The sequence below is a fragment of the Enhydra lutris genome, unplaced genomic scaffold, assembly GCF_002288905.1.
Source record: "Enhydra lutris kenyoni isolate GAN:26980312 unplaced genomic scaffold, ASM228890v2 scaffoldscaffold1, whole genome shotgun sequence".
Classification (NCBI taxonomy): Eukaryota; Metazoa; Chordata; class Mammalia; order Carnivora; family Mustelidae; genus Enhydra; species Enhydra lutris.
In genome coordinates, this window is record NW_019154085.1 from 55,262,594 (window position 1) to 55,284,612 (window position 22,019).

At 35.9% G+C, this 22,019-nt stretch overlaps 1 protein-coding gene across 2 annotated transcripts in view; it reads right to left on the reverse strand.

Moving 5' to 3' along the window:
* Positions 1-6,230: 6,230 nt before the first annotated feature.
* Positions 6,231-22,019, reverse strand: part of LOC111143078 (activin A receptor type 1C) — a 78,627-nt gene continuing 62,838 nt past the window's right edge. The window contains exons 4-9 of one of the 2 annotated variants that reach the window (XM_022496540.1): positions 18,852-19,082; positions 16,109-16,276; positions 14,495-14,651; positions 12,589-12,713; positions 10,068-10,198; positions 6,231-6,356 (exon numbers count right to left, since the gene is read on the reverse strand). In XM_022496540.1, the coding sequence (XP_022352248.1) occupies positions 6,231-6,356; positions 10,068-10,198; positions 12,589-12,713; positions 14,495-14,651; positions 16,109-16,276; positions 18,852-19,082 (938 nt within the window). The remainder of the gene's footprint in view (positions 6,357-10,067; positions 10,199-12,588; positions 12,714-14,494; positions 14,652-16,108; positions 16,277-18,851; positions 19,083-22,019) is intronic. The other variant, XM_022496546.1, reaches the window with a different exon arrangement.

Below are 22,019 nucleotides of genomic sequence, written 5' to 3' on the forward strand. Positions count from 1 at the left end.
GTCAATGAACAAGTTTGCACATGGAAAGAAAACTCAACAGAGATATTAAATGAGGGCCCACATGTCTTGCTTCAGATTATCTGGGTTGAAAAATTAAATCGACAGATTGAACACACAGTCTCTTTCACTCTTTTAGAAATACTAGGATGAAAATCTACAGAATTTTTCCCCCTAGGTTCTCTAGTCAATTTGCAGATGTCAAGAAGCATTTTGGAATATTTAATGATCATTTCTGAGGTTGTAGAAGTGGGACCCTTTTTCTGAAGATACACAGCATGTAAGATATTTTTCTGAAAAATATAAAAATATTTGAGTTGAGGAGTGAACTGCGGGTTAGATTTCAGCTCCAATCTGCCCCTCAAAGGAGAGGACTCATGCAGGACACTATATAGCCTGCTCAATCTGGCGACACTCAGTAGAAGGCCAATTTCCTAATACATTCAGATTCTCAGTGGCACTGTTGACATTCAGGTTCATGTAGCCCATGTACAAATCTTGCAGTTAAAACTGTTAGATCTGCAGAGAAAACTTTCTTGCACAATAACGGGGACCAGCGGTAAGTAAATACAGTCATATCAGAATATATTAAAATCTAAGATGAGACAGTGTGCCTATCCTCCCAAATGTTGTGTTAATCTATATCTGAATTAAGAAGTACGGGAAGCTTTTAATCAAGGGAGTTTAAAATGGGGATGATTAATTTCCATACAATCTTATGTTACAAACCATATGCCATAACAGCTTAATTTAAAAGATGGCCAAAGCAAAACAAAGCGATTGTATGAAGCAGCAGAAATAAATTTAGCAATTGCATTAGGAGACAAAAATTTCACATTTTCTGTCCAAAGTCATCATCTTTGAAGCGGAATTTGGCATTAAGGCAAAAGTAGACATTCCTTGTATGTTAGCTAAAAGCTAGAATGTAATTTGACTGGAAGTCTTTTTAAAATGTGAAAGAAAATTTTCTCTGCCATTAACAAATCCTCTCTTCATTGTGCCCAAATGAAAAACCACTGGAAAAGGCACAAGACGAAACCTCTCATACATGGTTATGGCAAATTACAGTCCTGCCAGGAAGTTCAATGTGGAGCGAATGTGAACATGGGCTAGAAGAACAGAAATTACAGAGTGACTGGAACTGATGGTATCCGGCAAAGATTTTTTTAATGTATCTAAAGAAAATGAATGCAGAAGAAAAAGTAATGAGAAACTGAGAAGAGAAAAGAAAATATGCTACTAGCCATGGTCTGAGATTCAAAGGCTAATCGTCTCTCGCTCCCATTCCCAGGCATAAAAAGAACAATCGTTACCGAAAAGGGAGAAACAGAGGCATGAAGTGTCTCATCATTACTTGCTACTTGCACAAAGAAATACTATGTTCTCCCAATTCCTAAATTTTATTCAGTACTTCAGTGGTTGCCTACCTAGCTTGACAATTACTTTACAACTTTTCCCTGGTCTGTTTTAGCTCTTCTCATTGACCCCACTAGGAGTGAGCAAAATATTTAGCAGGAAAAAAAAAAAAAGAGAGAGAGAGAGAGAGAAGTGAGATTTGATCAACACCATTAAATGATGCATTCTATCAGTGTACATTCAAGGTAGGTTTAGAGGCATGCTAATCATTTTTTAATTAGCAAATGTTGACTGTAGTAGGGTCCTGGGGTGGGAGTCACCACTGCGTTTCCCAATCAGTTTGCTAATAACAAGCAGTCACGTAACCTTTGATCCTTGGTGTCTCTATCTATAATATATGGAAATTAAATTATAAAACCTCTTACATTCTTTATAATTTCCAAGTTGTGGTTTTTGTTTTTGTCTGTGACACATCTGAAATAACTTAGACCACCAAAGGATTCCCTTTCATTAGAAGGCTAAATATTAGAGTGATTAAGCTAAATGATGTCTAGTTGCTTTTTAAATTAGGGACTAAATATAATTTTGGAAAACAGTAGGGAATATTTTAAAAGGAGGCGGGAAAAATAACAAAACATAAACGCAAAGCTAGGAGAAAAAAAGAGTGTCAAATATTGAAAATTTGCATTGACATACTTTGAAAAACTGCCTATTATGGAAATTCTATTTAATATTAACATTTTTAATGAAACTTTTATATTGCAACCAACATTTTTTCTTCTGTTTAGAAGAAGCTGTCAGAAGCAAAGGGATGACTGTCATCACTAAATAGTACACAAAGTCCCTGTAGGTATTACCTTATGGAGGGAGCTAATAGAGAGCAGTGTCAAACACAGCAGGAGCATGTTTCATGAAAGAAGGTATTTAGAATATCTTCAAAAACCACAATGACACCATTTTAAGATATGAATTCTTAAATATTTTCAAGTGATTTAAAATGCTATATTTGTAAATTTACTTAAAGTGATGCTTATTGAAATAATCACCCACCATCAACTTGACTCACTTGTTACTGTTACTTTCTCAATTTCCTGATGGGAAATAAAATGTCCATACTTTAAATAAATTTATTGAAACAAAAAACATCTCCAGGGTCCCTGGGTGGCTCAGATGGTTAAGCATCTGCCTTTGGCCCAGGTCATGATCTCAAGGTTCTGGGATCGATCCCCACATTGAGCTTCCTGCTCAGCAAGGAGTCTGATTCTCCCTCTGCCTCTCCCCTCAGCTAGTGCTTTCTCTCTCTCTCAAATGAATAAATAAAATCTTTAAAAAAAAAAACCCTCTATATATATTTTAAATAAGTAATCAAAAAATATTCCCTGCTAAGAAATTTTAAGTTGAAGTTGATATAATGGCAAACGTGGGCTTCCTGCTTTCAGATGATTTCTCAGTAGGTTCCCTGGTATTTTTGCGTAAACTCTAAGACAGCCCTGAGTTTTCTCTGCCCCAGTAAGTCACATGGTGGCAAAATTTCAGCACAGTAGTAGTTTTGTTTAATAATTCTACTAAAGTAGAAGTATTAAGAATAATAAATTCTTATGGAACTTGTAACCCAATGAATCTATTGTAGATATTCATTTTAAAATAAAAGCTGATTTTGAAGTCTTCAGACACTGCAACCAGGTTACTATTTTCATACAATCATGGAAATTTAAAATGCAAAGTTAATTGAAAGTATAAAGATGAAAAGCAAGTGCTATGCCTAAAATAGTGCACGACACAGTCATGTTTCACTTAACTTTCAAGTCAGAACATAAATTAAGAATTCTAGATGTGACATGCCAAATATTTTAGACAAAGAAGAAAGCACACAACAGAATTCGTACCAATTACACACTTAAACGTGTAGCTTGAAGGCAACAAGTTCATGCTGTAATATTGACAACACATAATGTTTCCCTTATTTTAAAAAGTGATGCTGCATAGAAACCCCATCACCACTTTATACAGTACTGGCATTTCATAAATAGCAATTTCCCAAGCTTTATATTATACCCAAAGTCAAAATATTTGAAAGGAGCAAAGAACACTGACACATTGAGCCTAAGAATATTTTTTGCTTATCACACAATTCAAAAGAAATAAATATTACACAATGACACTCCATCAAAAACAAATAATATGAAGTTTAACAGGATAGGTATATACAATAAATTTATGCTCTAAACTTTATCCTGTTCTTGTGAGCATTTTCTATTTATAATCATGTTGAGAGTTAAGAAAAATTAGAACTTTTATCTTTTTTATCATTTTTGTTAACCTAACTCTTTTCTTAAGAAGTGTGTTTGGTAATTAAGTTGTAAGACCAGTCAGTTAGAAGCTACAGTAAACTAACATGAAAACAAGAAAAACATCTCAAAATGTACAAATTTCTCTAGAGTAAAAGTTGAACCAATAAAAATATGGAGTTCTATTTGGACACACCCAAATAAATTATAAAACATAATGTAGAGGAAAATGGAAATGTTAAAACATTCTCTAAACACTGAAATAAGTATATTCACCCAACATAAGTGAATAAAACAGGAAATATTATTCTTATTTATTTCAACAGCCATTTAACTATAATACAACCATAGTAAATAAATAATTTCATTTTCATACATTCAAATACAACCTATAAGAAATCAGATCACCCCTTCACATAAGCTCTTTTTAAAATCCCTTCCCATACGCATTTTAAAAAACTGATTATATAATTAGATTGTCTGCACTGGCCCAATAGATATACCTTGTAAATGTTTTGCAAATTGAAAATAATTTCCAGAACCCACTATCATATGGAACTCAAGACTTCCTACATTGTCAATTTATTTCCTTCTCACAAACCAATACCTACATCGTTATTCCCATTTCCAAATGAGTCTCTAAAATCCCTGAGGGCAGAACCTATGATGCATCTGTTCTCTACTGACCCCAATATTATGGCAATGAAGATATGGGGTCCCCTATCTTATTTAATGAATGGATGACTGCCTGAAAGAGAGTATCACAGCTGTCAGATACTTGCCCTTGATTATCTCATTCCAATCAAATGAAGGTGGGTTCAGTAACATATTTCCATAGTGAAATGAACTATAATCACTAGATTGTGCTCTGCACGAAAATACATAGCTATATCCTTTTGAACACTGTTACCTAAGCTATGTTTTGTAGAACACCAAAATGTGGGATAGTAAAAAGGTTTTCCCTCCTCTTAATAAAAGGATTCCATGATCAAATAATTTGGGAAATCTAATTAAAAGAAGCTCCCACAACATTTCTTTATTGCTAGATTCCTCAAAGTACATGATATGCTAATGTATACTATCACTGTTTAAGAACCTATCAAAGAATGCTTTTGGTCTTGGAACGTCTCAACAGAAGAATGTTCTAAGGATAAGAGCTTAGAAAACAGTGTTGTAGAACAACAAAAGATACCATGTTAAATCTCCTTTACCCAAGTAGAATTACAGATTTGAAAGAAAGATTCAGTGTTCCAAGTATTATTCAGAATTCATCACTTCTGTCTCCACAGGAAGTAAAATAAAAGCAAGAGTACCATGAGCCTTCTTTTGCATCGACCTGCTCATTTTGAAAAGGTAGGGAAATAGCTATTTATAGTTACTGAAAAGTTCTCTTATTTTTTCTCAAAATATTTTCTACTTCCTCCTCCCTCTACTTCCTATATATTCTTTCTAAGTGTGTATGTACAAAAGTAGTGGGAACCTCTGAAATAAATCTTAAAGACCCCTCCTAACAATGCATCTTTATACCTGATTAATCTCTGGAAGTATTCAGAAAACGTTAATATTTATCTCACAAATAGTCAGACTATGAAATTTCTATGAGGAAAACGTCAAGGGATATTGTCCTCAGAGTTCATGCAGGCCCATTATGATTGTGCAGAATGACCCAGTTGGTCTTCTGTTTGACTAAACCATGAATACCATCATGAAAGCTGTTGTTTCTGCATAAGGAGAAAAGTACTATATGGGAATTAATGGGAAAGCAGGAAGTTAGCTAAGTCTACACTGTGGGTTATCACAAGATTTGGACCTAGTGCCAGTTCCACCACTGGTTATGTGACTTTCAGGAAGTCTCAATGTCCAAGCTGTCCGATGTCTCATTTGTAAATAGGAGGAAGTAGCAATCGTAGTGGCTTTCATACTGCTTTGGGGGCTGCTGTGGTAGCGGGTTATGAAGAACAGGATAGCAGGTAGAAAGGAGGCCAAGCCAGTGGCTACTGGGACCTCAGTTCTATCTTCCAACTGAACGGCTCCCCTTTTAAGTGTTTTAGACACTGAAGTTCAGGGCAATATGTAATTTTTTTCAAAGACCCTTCTTAAATTAAAAAAAAAAAGAAAAGAAAACCGCAGATTATATAATCTAAACTTCTGCTGAGATATAACGTGCTCTAGTTCACACTTTTAATGAAGGTGTTTTCATCTCAGAAAAAAAAAGCTTTTACATTTCCTTTTCTTCATTCATGTGTTCTTGATTCAAGTAAAATAAAATCTTAATGACTTGTATTAGTTTTATATAGCTTATTTTATATTTTTGCAATATCTTTCTTATTAAATAAAAAGATGAACTGATGTGATGCTTTTCAAAAGAAAATTAAAGACAACACAGAGATGGGATGAAGTCAATTCCTGCCCATGCTTGACTTCAGAGTTATTTTTTCCATGCTGCCTTTGGGCCCTTAAATACTGTACTGCATTATCTTTGAGGTAGAACAACCACCAAAAAAAAGGCAAAAACATTCACATAAAGAGGGAAAATGAGAAAAAAAAAAAAAAGCTGTAAGAGATTTCTTTTTAACAGAATCATCATCATTAGGCTTTGCAGTCTTCTTTGCCACAAAGTTGAGAGACAGTCTTCTTAATACGAAGGGCAGTTAGGCGGGCTGCCCCATTGGCATACCAACATTCCCGCATTATTCTCCCCATGACTCGGAGGGCCTTTAAGAGAGAAAAATATCAAACACTTTAGCTAGTCACACAAACACAGTCCAAGAGAAGCATAACCACAAACCCAGGAATTGATGCTAAGCTCTGATGAAGAAATAGTAAATTTAAAACGGTATCAGAAGATCAGGACCAAACCTCTTTAAAAATCCAGTCAACACACACACATTAACCTTATGGAGACTAACTTTTAATTGAAAATTCAATCCACTGATTTCTGGGAATATGGTAGAGTAGCTCTCTTTTAAAATCTTCTGAGAAGGGACATGAAAGACAAAAAGGCATACAGGATGAGTTGCAAATTCCTTGATCTGGATATTAAGTACATACACGCATACTCTTTTTGTTATTCATTGAGCTGCATATTAAGATTTGTGCATTTGAACATTTAATTTATGCCATAATAAAATAATGACCTGGGTGTAAATATCAAAAATTTGAATCAAAAAATAGTATAAGTGAGCTGCTAAATAAATAAGATAAATACTCAGAGTGGAAAACAATCAGAGAACACAGGAATCCAGAGATGGAAGAAATCACTGAACCAGGCGTCCACTCTGGTAACATCTGCTGATCTCACAGTCTAGAATTTCAGAATTGATAAACAACATGGGAAAGACAGGAAACACAGCCAAAACACACAGGAAGTATCAGGTCAAGATGTTTCCAAAGTCCTGAATATACAGATGAATCAGTCTTATAAGGAATTTTGTAAAGAATATTATCTAAATCTTGACTCTTGGTAAGAAAAAAAATCAAGCCCAGGCCTTAAAATTCTACAATAAGCCTAAGCTCAAAACAAAAAGTCACAAGACAGTAGAAAATAAAGTATCATAAGCAAGAATCAATTGAAACAGCAAACAGTAAAATCAAATCCATCAAAACATTAGATGCTAGAATTGATGCCCTAGAAGAATTAATGTCCTAGAATGACACATGAAGAGATGCTCAACATCACTACTCATCACTTCTAGGTCCTTCTAAAAAATCAATTTAAATAAAATACATTTAAAGAATGCACATTAGGAAATCAGAAAATGATCTTAGAAGGAAGCTCTGAGAGGCAAAAAGGAATGTTGAACAAAGAAAATGATAAATATCTTCTTAAGTTTAAGTAAGTAATAGTGGTATAAAATTGCACTAGTATCTAATACGTAGGATTAATACAGAATAAAACAGAACTAAAATATTGGATTAAAATGGACAAAAATTGCTTTTATCAGCAATGTACAAAATCGATCACATAAAAAATGACTATGTTAGTTCTATTCTAGGAATGTATGATTGGTTTAACAGTGGAAAATTTATAAACGCAATTTATCACATTAAGAGACAAAACTAGAAAGGCTATATCATTACCTCATAGGTAGGAAAAAAGCTTTTATCAAACAAAGTCAGTTTTTAATTTAACGTGATTAAAGTTTTGACAAACAAAACCTACAACAAACAGCATACTCAAAGGAGAAATGTACAAAATTTTAAGGAGTAAAACATGGATATCCATCACCAATTTTTAAGCAACACTATACTGGAAGTCCTAGAAACTCAAGAAGAAGTAAAGAAAAGGCTTAAGAATTCGTCCCAGAACTCTCATTATTTGGAGATATGATCATCTATGTGGACACCCCAAAAGAATCTACAGTTTTATACTCTAAGACATTTTCCCCCCACACATGCATATATATATATATACATATATGTATACATATATCAGCATTGTTTAAAAAATATTAAGATCACACATAAGACAATCAACAATAAGAAGAAAAATTGTATTCTACCCATATAATGGACTACTGCACTGATATGAGCATGAACAGATTATAGCTACATATATAAATCAAAGTGAATAGAAATTAAGAAGAATATCTACAGTAAGTTTTAATAATATGTTTCACAGGGCGCCTGGGTGCTCAGTTGGTTAAGTGACTGCCTTCGGCTCAAGTCATGATCTTGGAGTCCTGGGATCAAGTCCTACATCGGGCTCCCTGCTCAGCAGGGAGTCTGCTTCTCCCTCTGACCTTCCTCCTTCTCATGCTCTCTCTCATTCTCTTTCTCTCTCTCAAATAAATAAATTTTTAAAAAAATCTAAAAAAAAATAGTATGTTTCACAATTACAAAAAAGTAAACAATATATTTTAGCATGAGTATATATGTATATTTATATATACATATTTATACATAAATATATATATATTTTTTCTCCTAAAGAAAAGCAAGGCAATAATAAATAATCACTATAGTAATCTCTCAGAGCAGTATGGGATCTTTGTTCTATTTTTTAAACTTAGTAGTGAATTCACTGGCTGCCACTTTATTATTATGCTTAAATTTTATATATATGTTACATATTCTTTCATATACATAAAATTATTAACAATAGAAATAATTTAATTTAATTTTAATTTGGTTATAAATATTTCAAATTCTGCTTCTAAAATAAGTATGTAGGTAGGATATCTATACAAAATAGAAACATCAAGACATAATTCTTCCCTTAAATAGAAAAAGAATTGAATGAAACATGAAGGAGAGGGGAAATGAGGAGAAAAACTATTGTATGAAATAACCCTTATGATGAAGTCCAGCTAAAAAATGTCACTATAAAAAGACCTGAAATATTACAATTACATATGGTAGAATATAACAGTAATAATGGGGTTGAGGGAGAGTAAAGCCATAAAACAGTTGTGGAATTAGTCAGATGGTTTGCAGTCTTTCCCTCTTCTTCCCCTCCTTCTCCCTGTGGGAACTAGAAAAGTCTCTCGCTTCACGTAAGGCAGAACAAGCACTGGGATAACCACAATCTATGCCTATGACATGATGCTTACTGGATGCACTGTTGGAGATGAGGAGAGAACAGTGGTCTCTGCCATGAGGAAGCTTTTCTGATTTAAAAACAGAAGCTCAAACTTTGGCAAATGTACAGACTGTAAAGATGATCGAAATTGCAACACTCTGCCTTGCATGGACCCTGACGACCAAACCTGTCTGTGCTCCTACAGTTACCAGCCTCCTTGCAGGCAGATCGGGCCGTGTGACTGACTCTGGTCTGTGAATCATGAGTGGAAGTGAAGTGAGTCACCGGAAGCCAAAGCATTAAAAGCCATGGGTGACCCTCCATCTCCTCTCTTTTCCTGACCTAGACACTTGGAAACTGTGTTGAGATAGCAGCACCCCGAGATCAAAGTTACCTGGAGCACTGAATCACCACAGAGAGCACAGCTGCCTGACCCATAGGGGACTGTCCATAGCAAGAAACAGTCTTGTGTAAAGTCACTGCGATACGTGTTGCTGCCACTTATCTTGGTGTTCTGTGTACGTATGGCTGAAAGGAATAAAATCTTTTTGAAGACTGATACAAGGACATGTACTTATACATGTGGAATGAACTGGATGCCTAGATGAAGACAGTAGAACTGTATGGTCTCTGAAAATCGTCCCCGATATTTACCTCAAAATTATAACAGATAAAACATATGTAAGAACATAGCCTGGGGCACCTGGGGTGCTAGGTGGCTCAGTTAAGTGTCCGACTCTTGATTTTCACTCAGGTCATGATCTCAGGGTCAAGACATCAAACCTTGCACTGGGCTCCACACTGGGCATGGAGCCTGCTTGAGATTCTCTCTGTCCCTCTCCCTCTGCCCCTTTCCCGAAACCCTGCTCCACTCCATTCCCAGCCAAAAAGGAACACAGACTTACTTCACAGCTTTGCCACTGGTTTGGGATACTTGGCCGAAACTTCTGGTCACAAACAACCTTCCTCATTTCCTCTATTGAAGGATCTGAAGGCACCATGTCATAATAAGGCAACTGGTACTCCTCAACAATTCCTATAAGAAGTTTGCACAATAAATTTCCCAGTGTGAATAATAAACAAAGATGCTTATTTCAAAAAGAATACCAATTAAGTCCTCCAGGCACAAGTGGCACTCTGAGAAACTGGAAAGTCAGGTTTATGAAAGTTCTATATCACTATAAGACTAAGGATATAAATAAAGCACTCAGATGAATAATTACTGTATACATTCTAAAATATATATTATGAAAGTTTACATAATCTTGAAAATTATATAAATTTTATATAAAACATAAAATTATATCCATTTTACAAAAATATAATTTATGCAATTACGTAAAATTATACAATTTTGTATAAACAAGTTGTATGTATATAATTTTAATAATTATATAAAATATAATTGTATATTATAAAAATTATGTGAATACTGATTTATATAAAATACCATTGTACAATTCAAAAGTAATGCCTAATTGCAAAATTTATAGCATGGTCCCATTTGGGAATGAAGTATGTTTCTCCATTAAATAACCTTTTCAAAACAGGATAGTTTTTGCTTTTTGAAAATTGATAGGCAATCTTTCAAAAGTTGAGTTTCTTACATTTGGATTTTGGAAGTACTGTACCAGAGAATGTGCCAAAGAAGCAGCAAAGGTACTGAAGATGGACAGTTCAACATGAAGGTTCATATTAAAGAGTCTCAAAAAGAAAGATCTGAACTTAATTATCAGAATATTACCTGGACTTGAGAATGTCTTCATAAAATTGTTTTAATTAACAGTCCTTTCAATTTAAAATATTTAATTTTAATTAAATTAATTAAAATACTTAAATTAAACTAATATTATGTTAACTATTTCGACAGTTAAAGAAAATGTAAGGACAATGACCAAAAAGCAGATCTAGAAGAATATTAATATGAAATTTAAAAAATTTATTACAAACCTGTTTCAATCTTGCTATTCACCATGCACTGTCTTAAACCCTTTACATGTTTTAATTATTCCTCAAAACCACTGACTAAAAGAGGTAGCATGTTATCCCTACTTTACAGAATGAGGAAACTGAGGCACAAAGAGTCATCAGTTTGCTCAAGGTCAAAGAGCTAGTAAGTGGCAGGTCTGGAACTCGATCCCAGGCTCGAGGATTCCACTATAACTTTATTGCTGCTATAAACAGCTTCATTTTCCTGAATGGTTTACTAACTTATTTGTGAATAAAAAGGGGAAAAGTATGTTTTCTCATTCAAAAGAATTTTACCCTTGTAAGTTTAAAAACTTTTTTTACCCATTTAAAAAAAAAAATAAAATTGGTATAAGGGAAAATTGTATCGATGCAAAATACAAAAACTGACAGTTGTCTGATAATGACAGCTCTTTTAGTGAACATTTACTCTGTCCTATGCTCTGTACTAATTAATTAATCAAATGAATCCGTTAAATCCTCAAAACCCAAGGGATCAGTTTTATCACTCATTTTACAGATGAGGGAAATGAGACCAGGTAACTTGCCTAAAGTCAGACATTCAGGAATTTGCCAAACCATGGCTTAGTGTTATGTCGGTCTCACTGGAAAGTGAAAACCCTAAACAGTTTTCAACCAGGAGTTAACTTTTCTCCACAGATGCCACAACTTCATAGACTGCATTTGTTGGGTTTCATCCTTTCAAACTCTTCCTCCTCTCATTATTAATCTCTAAACAGCTAGGAACAGTAGAGTCAGGAAGTTAGTCTTCCTCTCCACCTCTGCCCTCCACTTTCTCCCTTCCACATTCATTATCATAAGGAAAAAGCAACAACAGTAACAAAAAGCATACAAATAGGGCGCCTGGGTGGCTCAGTGGGTTAAGCCTCTGCCTTCGCCTCAGGTCATGATCTCAGGGTCCTGGGATCGAGTCCCGCATCGGGCTCTCTGCTCGGCAGGGAGCCTGCTTCCTCCTCTCTCTCTCTCTGCTTGCCTCTCTGCCTACTTGTGATCTCTGTCAGATAAATAAATAAAATCTTAAAAAAAAAAAAGCATACAAACAAAAACGTGAAAAACCTGAAAACTAGAAGACATCAAGTCCTGTGGCTTTTGGTAAATCATTTAACATCTTTGGGTTCAATTTCTGGTAGAAAGTAGGGATACAGCTAACTGCATACAAACTCAAGAAAATTTTCAAGTGCTTCACAAAGTATCATTAAGAAAATCAGAATTATCAGGAGAACTGTCACCCCCACCTGAGCAGTAATCATAATACAAAATCATCATTATATGTAGGGTGCTCCACTCTTGCCACTGGAAAGATAACACCAAAGGGCATTCTCTTAAATATTAAAAAAATGATTCAATATAATGCTTAGAAAAAATACATAGAAAAAAATATCTTGTATTCAGAGCATTGAGAAAAGACAGATACGAAGAGTATCTCCAACATCTTACCTCCAACTGAACACCTTCGGGCTATTTCCCAATAAACCAGACCAAGAGAGTAGATGTCAGCTCGTTTGAAAGACTCAAAGATATTCACATTCATTGTATCATCCAGCATTTCAGGAGCCATATACCTTAAAAAAACATGCACATTCCGGATCCTCCATATGACTTTATAGCAATCCAGTAAAATATACCTTAATAAATCCCCACATAAAATATAAATTAATAGCTTACACCAATTTTAAAAGTAGATCCAAGCCACTGTAATAAATTAAATTTATGTAATATAGCTATTGACTGAACTATAATTTTAAAAACATTTTAAATAAAACTAGAGGTCATTCTACTCAGTGTATCAAAGCACAGGTGCCAGGAGCCAAATACTTGCAAAGGACAAGCTAGAGGGAAATTCAGTAAGCAAAGCATTCATTAGGAGAGATGGAACTCAACCTCCACCAACAAACATTGCCATGGAAGAGCCCTTAGGGCGAAGAGCATCTCTTAATCATCATGGTGGGCCCAGGACTCTAACACAGTGCTTAGCAGCATTCCATAAACACCTTCTCTGAATGAATAATTCTAATTCTACTATAAATTGGCTTCCAGAAATATATATTCCTTATATAGCGGCTACAAGAAAATGACAGCCTTGTTCAAATAAGACTAAACCAAAGATATTCACAGCCCATGGGACCTGCTGGAGTCTAGCTGTCCTAGGAGAATTCTACAATTTCCCAGAGTATTAAGATGAGGATGCAAAACCCTCCCAAACTCTTAAAAGTTTTAGAACCTCTGAAGGAGTCCAGGGGTGGGAGGTGAGGGGTGTCTGTGATGGGGAGACATTCCGATGGGCAAGCTGAAGTTTACTTTTTATAGGGGAAAGAAGAGAAGTCCCATAGGGCTGCCCGGCTTGAATAAACTGCCCTGAAGTGTTCCTGGGGTGTCATTAAATTGTCCTAGGGAACCAAGGGAAGGACTCAGAGGTTTGGGCTTGGAATCTCAAACATGGCTTGGAGGTCAACTATACCAGAAATCCCCTATTCCAAAGAGCCTTTGACAACTCCAGGAAAATGTTTTCATGTTTTCTGATTTCAAGGTCAAGAACCCAGGAATTATGTCAAAGTAGCATGAGCTTGATATTCAAATAAAAGGAAATGGAAGTACACTGGCCATAGGACCACAGGCTGGTCAGAACAAGAAACCGCCAGAAATCCCATTACTAATGGGCCTGTAGTAATATATATGTCATATGTTCTGTTTCTCTCATATTTGTTCTGAACCCTCAAAAATTCTGTTCCTTGAATGTGGGACTTGCGTCCAAACTCCTACTACCTCAATATACATCAATTTGGGAGACTTAAGAATAAGTACAATTATAGTAAATACAAAAACTGTTACATATTCTTCAATATGAAGGGAGTACAGTAGCACATGTATGTATTTATGTAGAGTCCCTCGCTTATCTTGCTCAACACATTGACTGTATCTATTGTTTAGAACATTGAACAAAAAGAACTAGCCCTGAGTTTCAGTTCACTTACGAGGATAAAGGCTTTGGGGGAGCTATATACTGATGACATGTTTTTCCCCTCCTAGCCATGGGAAAATGTATTTCCAGAAACTGGCCCACTCAAAATAATATATCACTGTCTCTTCCACCATCCATCTCTACTGGATTCCCCACCCAGATAGCTACTCTCTGTATGACTAAAATGCCAACTGTCCTCGCTTTATAACCATTCTGTCACTGACTTCTCAATGGCCCAGAGAAGACTCCTTGCTTTCCTCGGCCTAATGATTTTCCATTTGGATTCCCACCTTCACCCTCAAAACACCCACACACTCACCCCAGGATTTCATGTTTATGGGGTGGTCATATGTCTGAGTGTGCCACCAAAGTTAGTGCTCTTACCTTTTGGTTCCCACTTTAGGATTCTGAGGTATGTCAATTGTGTTCAGTACTGAATCATGCTTCACAGCCAGCCCTAAGTCTGCTATGGCACATGTTTCGCATTTTTTCACTAAGATATTCTTTGATTTTATATCTCGATGAGCAATAGCAGGTTTACCTATGAAGCATAAGAAAAGAATACAAATTTTTTTCTTTTTTGTTGTTGTTGTTGTTACCAAAGGCTGACTCTCCCTAAAAGGAATCACATTGAACACCTGGCTCAAAAGTCGCCTCCAAAAACAGGTCTTCCCTGACCACACATTCCACATCCCCTGTCAGTCTCCACAGAGTATGCCATTTTGCCTTCTTCATAACACTTATTATTCCCTAAACTATACTGTTCATTCACATGTGTGTTTGATTATCCGTCTCTCCCAGCTAGACTGTAAGCTCCCTAAGGGCAGTGCCTGTGTGTTATTCATCAGCCTTCAGCATGTCACTGATGCTTAGTACACTAGGTGGCACTTAGTAGCCACTAGTACATTTTTGTTGAATGAACAGGGAAAGAATTAGCATTGCTACATCCACATAAGAACATAGCAAATATTCTCTTATAAAACAAGTCTCAAACTTCTACTACCTTAGACTAGCAGTTCTCAGAAGTGACCCCCAAATCCCTGGGAGTCTTTGATACTCTTTTCCAAATACATAGCTGTGGGATATTAACTTTTCTGCACATATTTCAACCAAAACATAAAGGAACAACTGAATGAAGAGCATGCATGAAAATCTATGCATTAAGTCAGGCATTAAAGAGATTTGCAAAAATGTAAAAACGAAACCATATTTTCACTAGATTGGTTTTTGTATTATTGAAAAAATAAAAATTTTTGAAACTTGTTTAATAATTATTAAGTAAATTAATAAATACTTTAACATTTTTTTCAATTTTAGTTTTTAAAATAGTAAATATTAATAGAATGAAAATACACAAAAACCGCTGGGGTCCTCAATAATTTTTAAGAGTTTAAGGGATCACAAATCCAAATTTGGGAACCACTGCCCTGACTGAACTAATGACTTTCTAGAGCAAATTCACTATTAGCTCAATAAATAGAAAAGACCGTGGGAATCATTTGACCTTTAAGTACTTTACATGTAAATATTTTTTTCAAGATTATATTTCCATCTCCAATTATTTTAGCTATCAAAAGTAAATATTTTAAATTAGTTATATTCTCTGAACATAGAGCATTTGCCACCAAAGCACGATCTCCCAGGTGTATGTGCTAAATGGCAAAGTTGGAGCCACTAGGTGTAAAAATATTATTGTGGCTAATATGCAAAAAGTGTGTAGATGAGAGTTGGCTATATTATAATATCCTCAGCTTTATAAAGTATCTTAGTGTTTCTTTACATTTGGTAATTGTTTGTAATAAACTAAAATGCAATTAAACACTAAAACACAACTTGGTGTTTCTATCCTCATAAACAAGCATTGCGTTTCACACAGTTCTGGCCATCCATCCTCCTCCACTAGAGGGGCTCAGCTTGACTGCCCTGAGCCAGGCAAGCACAGTAATGTGTGTTTTATTCAGCATTATTCTGAACAAAACTTAGAAAGAAAACACGTACCTTGTGTACCAACGATCTCCATATGTAGGTGGGCCAGGCCACTAGCTATTGAAAGGGCCAGTTTGATCATGCCAGCCACGGTCACTATGTTTCTATTCAAATAGTCATATAAGGAACCCAGTTCATGATATTCAGAGACAAGCCAAAGTTGAGTCCAAGTTCCATTATCTAAATGTGAAAAAGTCATTTTATTGTTATAAATATATGTTGAGAAAGAAACCAAAAGCTTTTACCAAATGTCAGTATTTAAAGTAAAGCTGTACGGTTCACAAAGCAAAGCTAATTCCTTTAGTGAGGATGCCGATGGTCCAAATGAGCAAAGTAAAATTTCTCACTGTATCTCTGAAGATACTGATATACTAGAACCTGTTGCATGTATCCGCCAGACCTACAGGAAGCTGTGAGAGTGATTCTGATTAAGTGAACAACTCCTTTCTTCCGCTCTTTTTATACTGATGGCACCACATTATAGGAGAAGTTACTGACAGATATACTTAGGCTCAGTGTCGTGCTAAAATTACTCTGAGCTTTCAAGAAAGATTGTTCCAGTACAAACCAGAAATGCAACAAATTTACACAAAGTGTTATTAATGTAATAAAGACTCTAAAATTCTAAGAACGTTCATGTTCTTCACCTTTCAAAATACGAAGTTGATGATTTTCCCCAAAAGTTAAGGTTAAGAGCCAAATACAGTTACTAGACATTTTCAAGTAATTTACTTCATTCAACCAAAAGCTAATCCAGCTTATAAAATATTTTTAGCAGAACAGAAATTAGCCTACAACTTCTTCAGGTATTAGAGTCCCTGGAGTTAGCTTTAGCTTTTGGAATAGTATCTAGAGCAGCTCTGAACAGTCCTGACCTGTTCTAACACTCAGAGAAAGGAAGCCATAATGAACATTTGCTAAGGACTTTTTCTATTAAATGCTTTATGTACAAGAGCTACTCCTAATCCAAATATTTACTTTTCAAATCCGGGTAGTGATAAAATTTCCCAGGAATATAAAAATCAACATAACATGATAAAGTTCAGTAATAAACTAACCATATATTAAACTAATCCTTATTCTGACTCTTTCGCTGCTCAACACCAGTGGTTATCTTGCCCTCTCATAGCAACGTCTCTGTCAGACTGTTGACTAACCAATGGAACTATAAATGCCACAAAAGATTTAGAAATGAGGATGAAAGCAATGTTGGAGATCATTTGAAACCATGCACAAAGCCACTATTAACCAGTTACAGAGGTAGACCAGTTAAACTGAAGAAGAGACAATCAAGGATGATCTCCCTTGGGCCTATTGTTTTATAATCAAATAAACAACATGATTAAATTAGCCTCATCAAAATGATCCATATACCTAAAGTCATTACTGCTTTGACAACAATGCTAATTAATCTGATCAGTAGGTACACCTTAGCTCAATCTTAGGAAGGAAAAGGAAAAGTTCTTAGTTTACTAAGAAAGGTCTCATTTTCAGTCGTCTGGATATTTTTTCAAAGTACATAGAGTTAAGAATTTGGAAAGAACCTTTTTTGTTTATAGCTTATCTTTATCCAGTTTATACCTGGGAAATCAGAAAACACACACCATCTGCAAACATAATTATGGCCAAAATGTACAATAATTCTAAGCCTCTCTTTTGTCATCTAGTTAGTAATAATCAAGCTTATGATAGATAAAAATAACCACAGATTTTAATTTCCATGGGCAATGGTGGGTCTCTGATATCCACAGGTGATTTGTTTTTTAGATAAAGGTTACAGTCTCTACCTCACCAAAGTTCTTCATGTGTATTGCTGATTCGAATTTTAAAAAATTGACTGGGTCATGTTTTGCTCATCATTGTGTCCTGTTTCCCTTTGTTATGGGAACAAATGTTCAATTAAGTAAGTAAAAGCCATGCAAAAAGAAGAAAGAAAGCGTAAGTAATCCGCAAATTATACCCAGTCCCTGCTTACTCAGGGATTTATACAATATTTTATGAAAATTGATTTCAATACCAAAACATTGATGCTCTGTCTTGCTCCACAAATCTCAAAAAGTCATACTATTTGAGGTTGTTGATGTTAAGTCTCAATGTAATTTATACTCAAAGTACATTAATAGAAAATTTCACTAAAATTGATTTGCTTGCTGCCATTCTGGTAATGTTCATAGAGAATTTGAGTCTTGGAGTTGAAGCCTATTTATATAGATGAGAAGTACAGTCCTAGCAAAGGTAAATATTCAACTAGCATTCACTGGTATGCCTGTCCCAGTTAAAATATTGAAATATTTCTGTCCTCATTGGCAAACAGCTGCTATTCAAAATTCCAATGTCATTCCTTTGCCCTAGACACCCAAAGCAACCTCCCCCAACTCCCACTCCACCCCCACAAGATGCCTCTCCATCTCTTCACGAACCAGCAAGTAAGCGATAAAAACTAGCATGGCACGGTTCTCCCAGGACTCTGGACCAGCTGAAGCTTCTGTTCTGATTGGATGATTCCTGTGCCATACCAGTCACCAAATATTTTGAGTGTCAACCTGGCTATGGCATCATCATGATTTCATGTCAGTCGTTTGCCCTGTCTTTATTGTATGGTTCTGTACATTTATCTGTGGAGAAGAGGAAAAGCATCTTCTATCCTCAATAAAGAAATTAGACTTTTATGTATTTTATTAAAACAAATTATTTATGGTGATCTAACGATGGACATGACATGTTTACTTGCTGAACCCAATTAGATAGAAAATACCTTTGTTGTCAGCAGCAATGAAACCAAGTATGTTTTCATGTCGCAGCATAACCGTCTGATAAATTTCTGCCTCCCGAAACCAAGATCTTTCATCTCTGGAGGAGAAGATTTTTACAGCCACATCTTCCCCACACCATCTTCCATGCCAGACCTCACCAAATCTACCTTTTCCCACTATCTCCTGAAGTACGATTGTCCTTGCAATTGTTCTTTGAACCAACAGAGGTAGACCTAACCAAAGAAAAGATGGAATTGATGAGTACAAACAAGGAAGTATCAGGAAAGAATTATCATAATGATTATTATTTTCACACAAAAAGGCAAACATTGAAGCGCTTTCATAATTTTACCAATTTTGAAGAAATAAGGACCATTGTATCAAACTTTTAGGTCAAACCTTTCTCAAAAAAAACCCACTCCAAATTCTTCATATGAATTTCTCTTCTCACACTCCCAAATAAAGATTTCTTGAACATAGCCTGCTGCTACAGATATCTGATTTTCAGAATTGCTGGAAATCTCCCTGATTTGCCCACGAAAGCCAGTCAGGTCACTCAATACACAAAAGTTAAAAAAAAAAAAAAGTCATCAGCCTCTAAAACAAAATGCATTGTTTCTAGTACAACTGGGGAAGCAGAAGAATTCCTTGTGAATTTTTTCAAAAACCAAATTAAAGGGCTGCCTGGGTGTCTCAGTGGGTTGAGGCCTCTGCCTTCGGCTTGGGTCGTGATCCCGGAGTCCTGGGATTGAGCCCCGCATCGGGTTCTCTGCTCCACGGGGAGTCTGCTTCCTCCTCTCTCTCTCTGCCTGCCTCTCTGCCTACTTGTGATCTCTGTCTGTCAAATTAATAAATAAAATCTTTAAAAAAACCCCAAAATTAAAATAGCAAAGTGAAGAATCAGATTCAATAACCAAGTGAGATAATCATGTTACGCTAAAAAAAGCAAGGCATCGTCATAGAAAACACCAAATGGACATTCTTTGTGAAATAAAAAAAAATTCAAAGAAAGTATATTCCAAGTGTATGTTAAAAGTTTAGATTCTTTGAACCAATAACCCCACCTCTAGAATTCTATCCTAAATATTTAATGCAAAATGCAGAAACATTATGTCAAAATATTTAATACCTTATTATTTACAGGAAATAGAAGGAAAAGTATTGGAAAATAGAAAAATTGTTAAACATAGTGCTGTGATTAAGAGAACAGATAAATTTAAAGACCTCAGTTCCAATTTCAGCCGTGCCACATGGTAACCATGGGCAAGTATCGGAACTTCTCTGAGCTTCAACTTCCTCATCTAAAAAATAGGGGATATTAACAGTACCTATCTCATAGGGGTAACATAAGAATGAATTAGCATGTTAAGCACCTGGGACAGTATCTGGTATATTACATGCTCAGTAATGGTCAGCCCTTAATATTCTATCTTAGAACAGATTACTTACAGCAAATGATAATAATGCTGCTTATGAGGAGGTATTTCTTAATGACATGGGAAAATACTTTTTCTATAATGTTAAATGAAAATAACACAGTAAATTCAACTCATCTAAATAAGTATACCTAGCTATTCAAAATATGCACAGGAAAAAGCCTGTAAAGGAAATTTGCCAAATGTTATGATGGTTCTGCCTATTTAGTGGAATCAGGATGAACTGTGATATTCTTCTAATATACATTTTCTTAATTTCCACAATAGGTACCTACCACTCTTATAATTAGAGAAAAATAGGTAAAGAGCTTACAGTCTAAGTTTACTCTGGGAAGTCATGTTTAGTTATTATCCATGTGCTCAGATGGCTTGGAGACTCTCATTGCTACAGCCCTCTAAGCTCTCCAGGGTTCGGCCTCTGCTCCTGAAATGAGCCATGGTTTATTCAGATTCTCCTCTTCCTAAGAACCACCCACTGTGGCTAAATAAGCACAGACTATAAGGTTGCTATTATGGATCTCAACAATTAGTCATAGCGCCCCATCGCCAGGAAGTTCTGAGATTGTCTAGTTCAACTTTATCATTTTAGGGATGAGAAAATCGGGGCCCTGCAGTAATCAAATGGGCTCAGAAATGGGCTCTAGTGGGAGGCCAACCTACAGCTGAAATGCTGGTGTTCAGTCCAAACTCTTGCTCTCCCTCGAGGGAGACAAAACATAAGGGACTCTTAATCTCACAAAACAAACTGAGGGTTGCTGGGGGACGTGGGGGTAGGGAGAGGGTGACTGGGTTATGGACATCGGGGAGGGTATGGGCTGTAGTGAGTGCTGTGAAATGTGTAAGCCTGAAGATTCACAGACCTGTATCCCTGGGGCAAATAATACATTATATGTTAATAAAAATAATTAAAACAAAACAAAACAACTCTTGCTTTCACCATTCAGTGGATATGCCCGCAGTCTTCCCCTGTTGGGAAGACGTCCAGCAGCAAACTCTAAGGGCTATTTCTTCAGGCTATGGCCAAGTTCACTACTTGACCATACAGGAAAAGTTGTACTAACAATCATCAGGACAAATTACAATCTCAATCTCCCTCCTCCCTCCCTGATCTCGCACGCACACACTCACCAGAACACCACCATCAACAACCACTACCACCAGTAACTGACTAGAGAACTCGGTTAGCCTCTGTTTTCAAACTGCAAATTGATCAAACACAGGACCGATGCCACAGACCAGGAACAGAGGAACACAACATCAACAAAGGTACTGAGCACAGCAATTAAGCTGAGACACTAAAACTCAGGGAAAGTTGCTTCGGTATCTTTCAAGGCAACAACTCCAAATGATCTAGTTCTTGTTTATACACTTAGAGATTTCATTTGAAGATACATAGACTTTGCTTCTCCCTGTAGGTTCATTTTACTTTTTTAAATTTTTTTTCTTTTTTCTTTTTTCACTTTTTACCAGCAGTTGCAGAAGCTGATGCCTGTCTGATGGGAAGGCATCTTCCAGTAATGTCACCACCCATCAGAAGTGTTATATTGGGACAGGAAAGCAGCCATTCACTCAGTTTCTCAGAAGTCACCTGAGACGTGAGCCATTCTCAGAAACAGTCCAGCAGCAGATCTGTTCACTTGCCTTTCTTGCAGGTATTTTATCTCTTTGAAATGACCTGGTCAGGGATAAGCCTCACAATTTTTGTTTTTCAACATCTAACAAAATTGCCTTTGC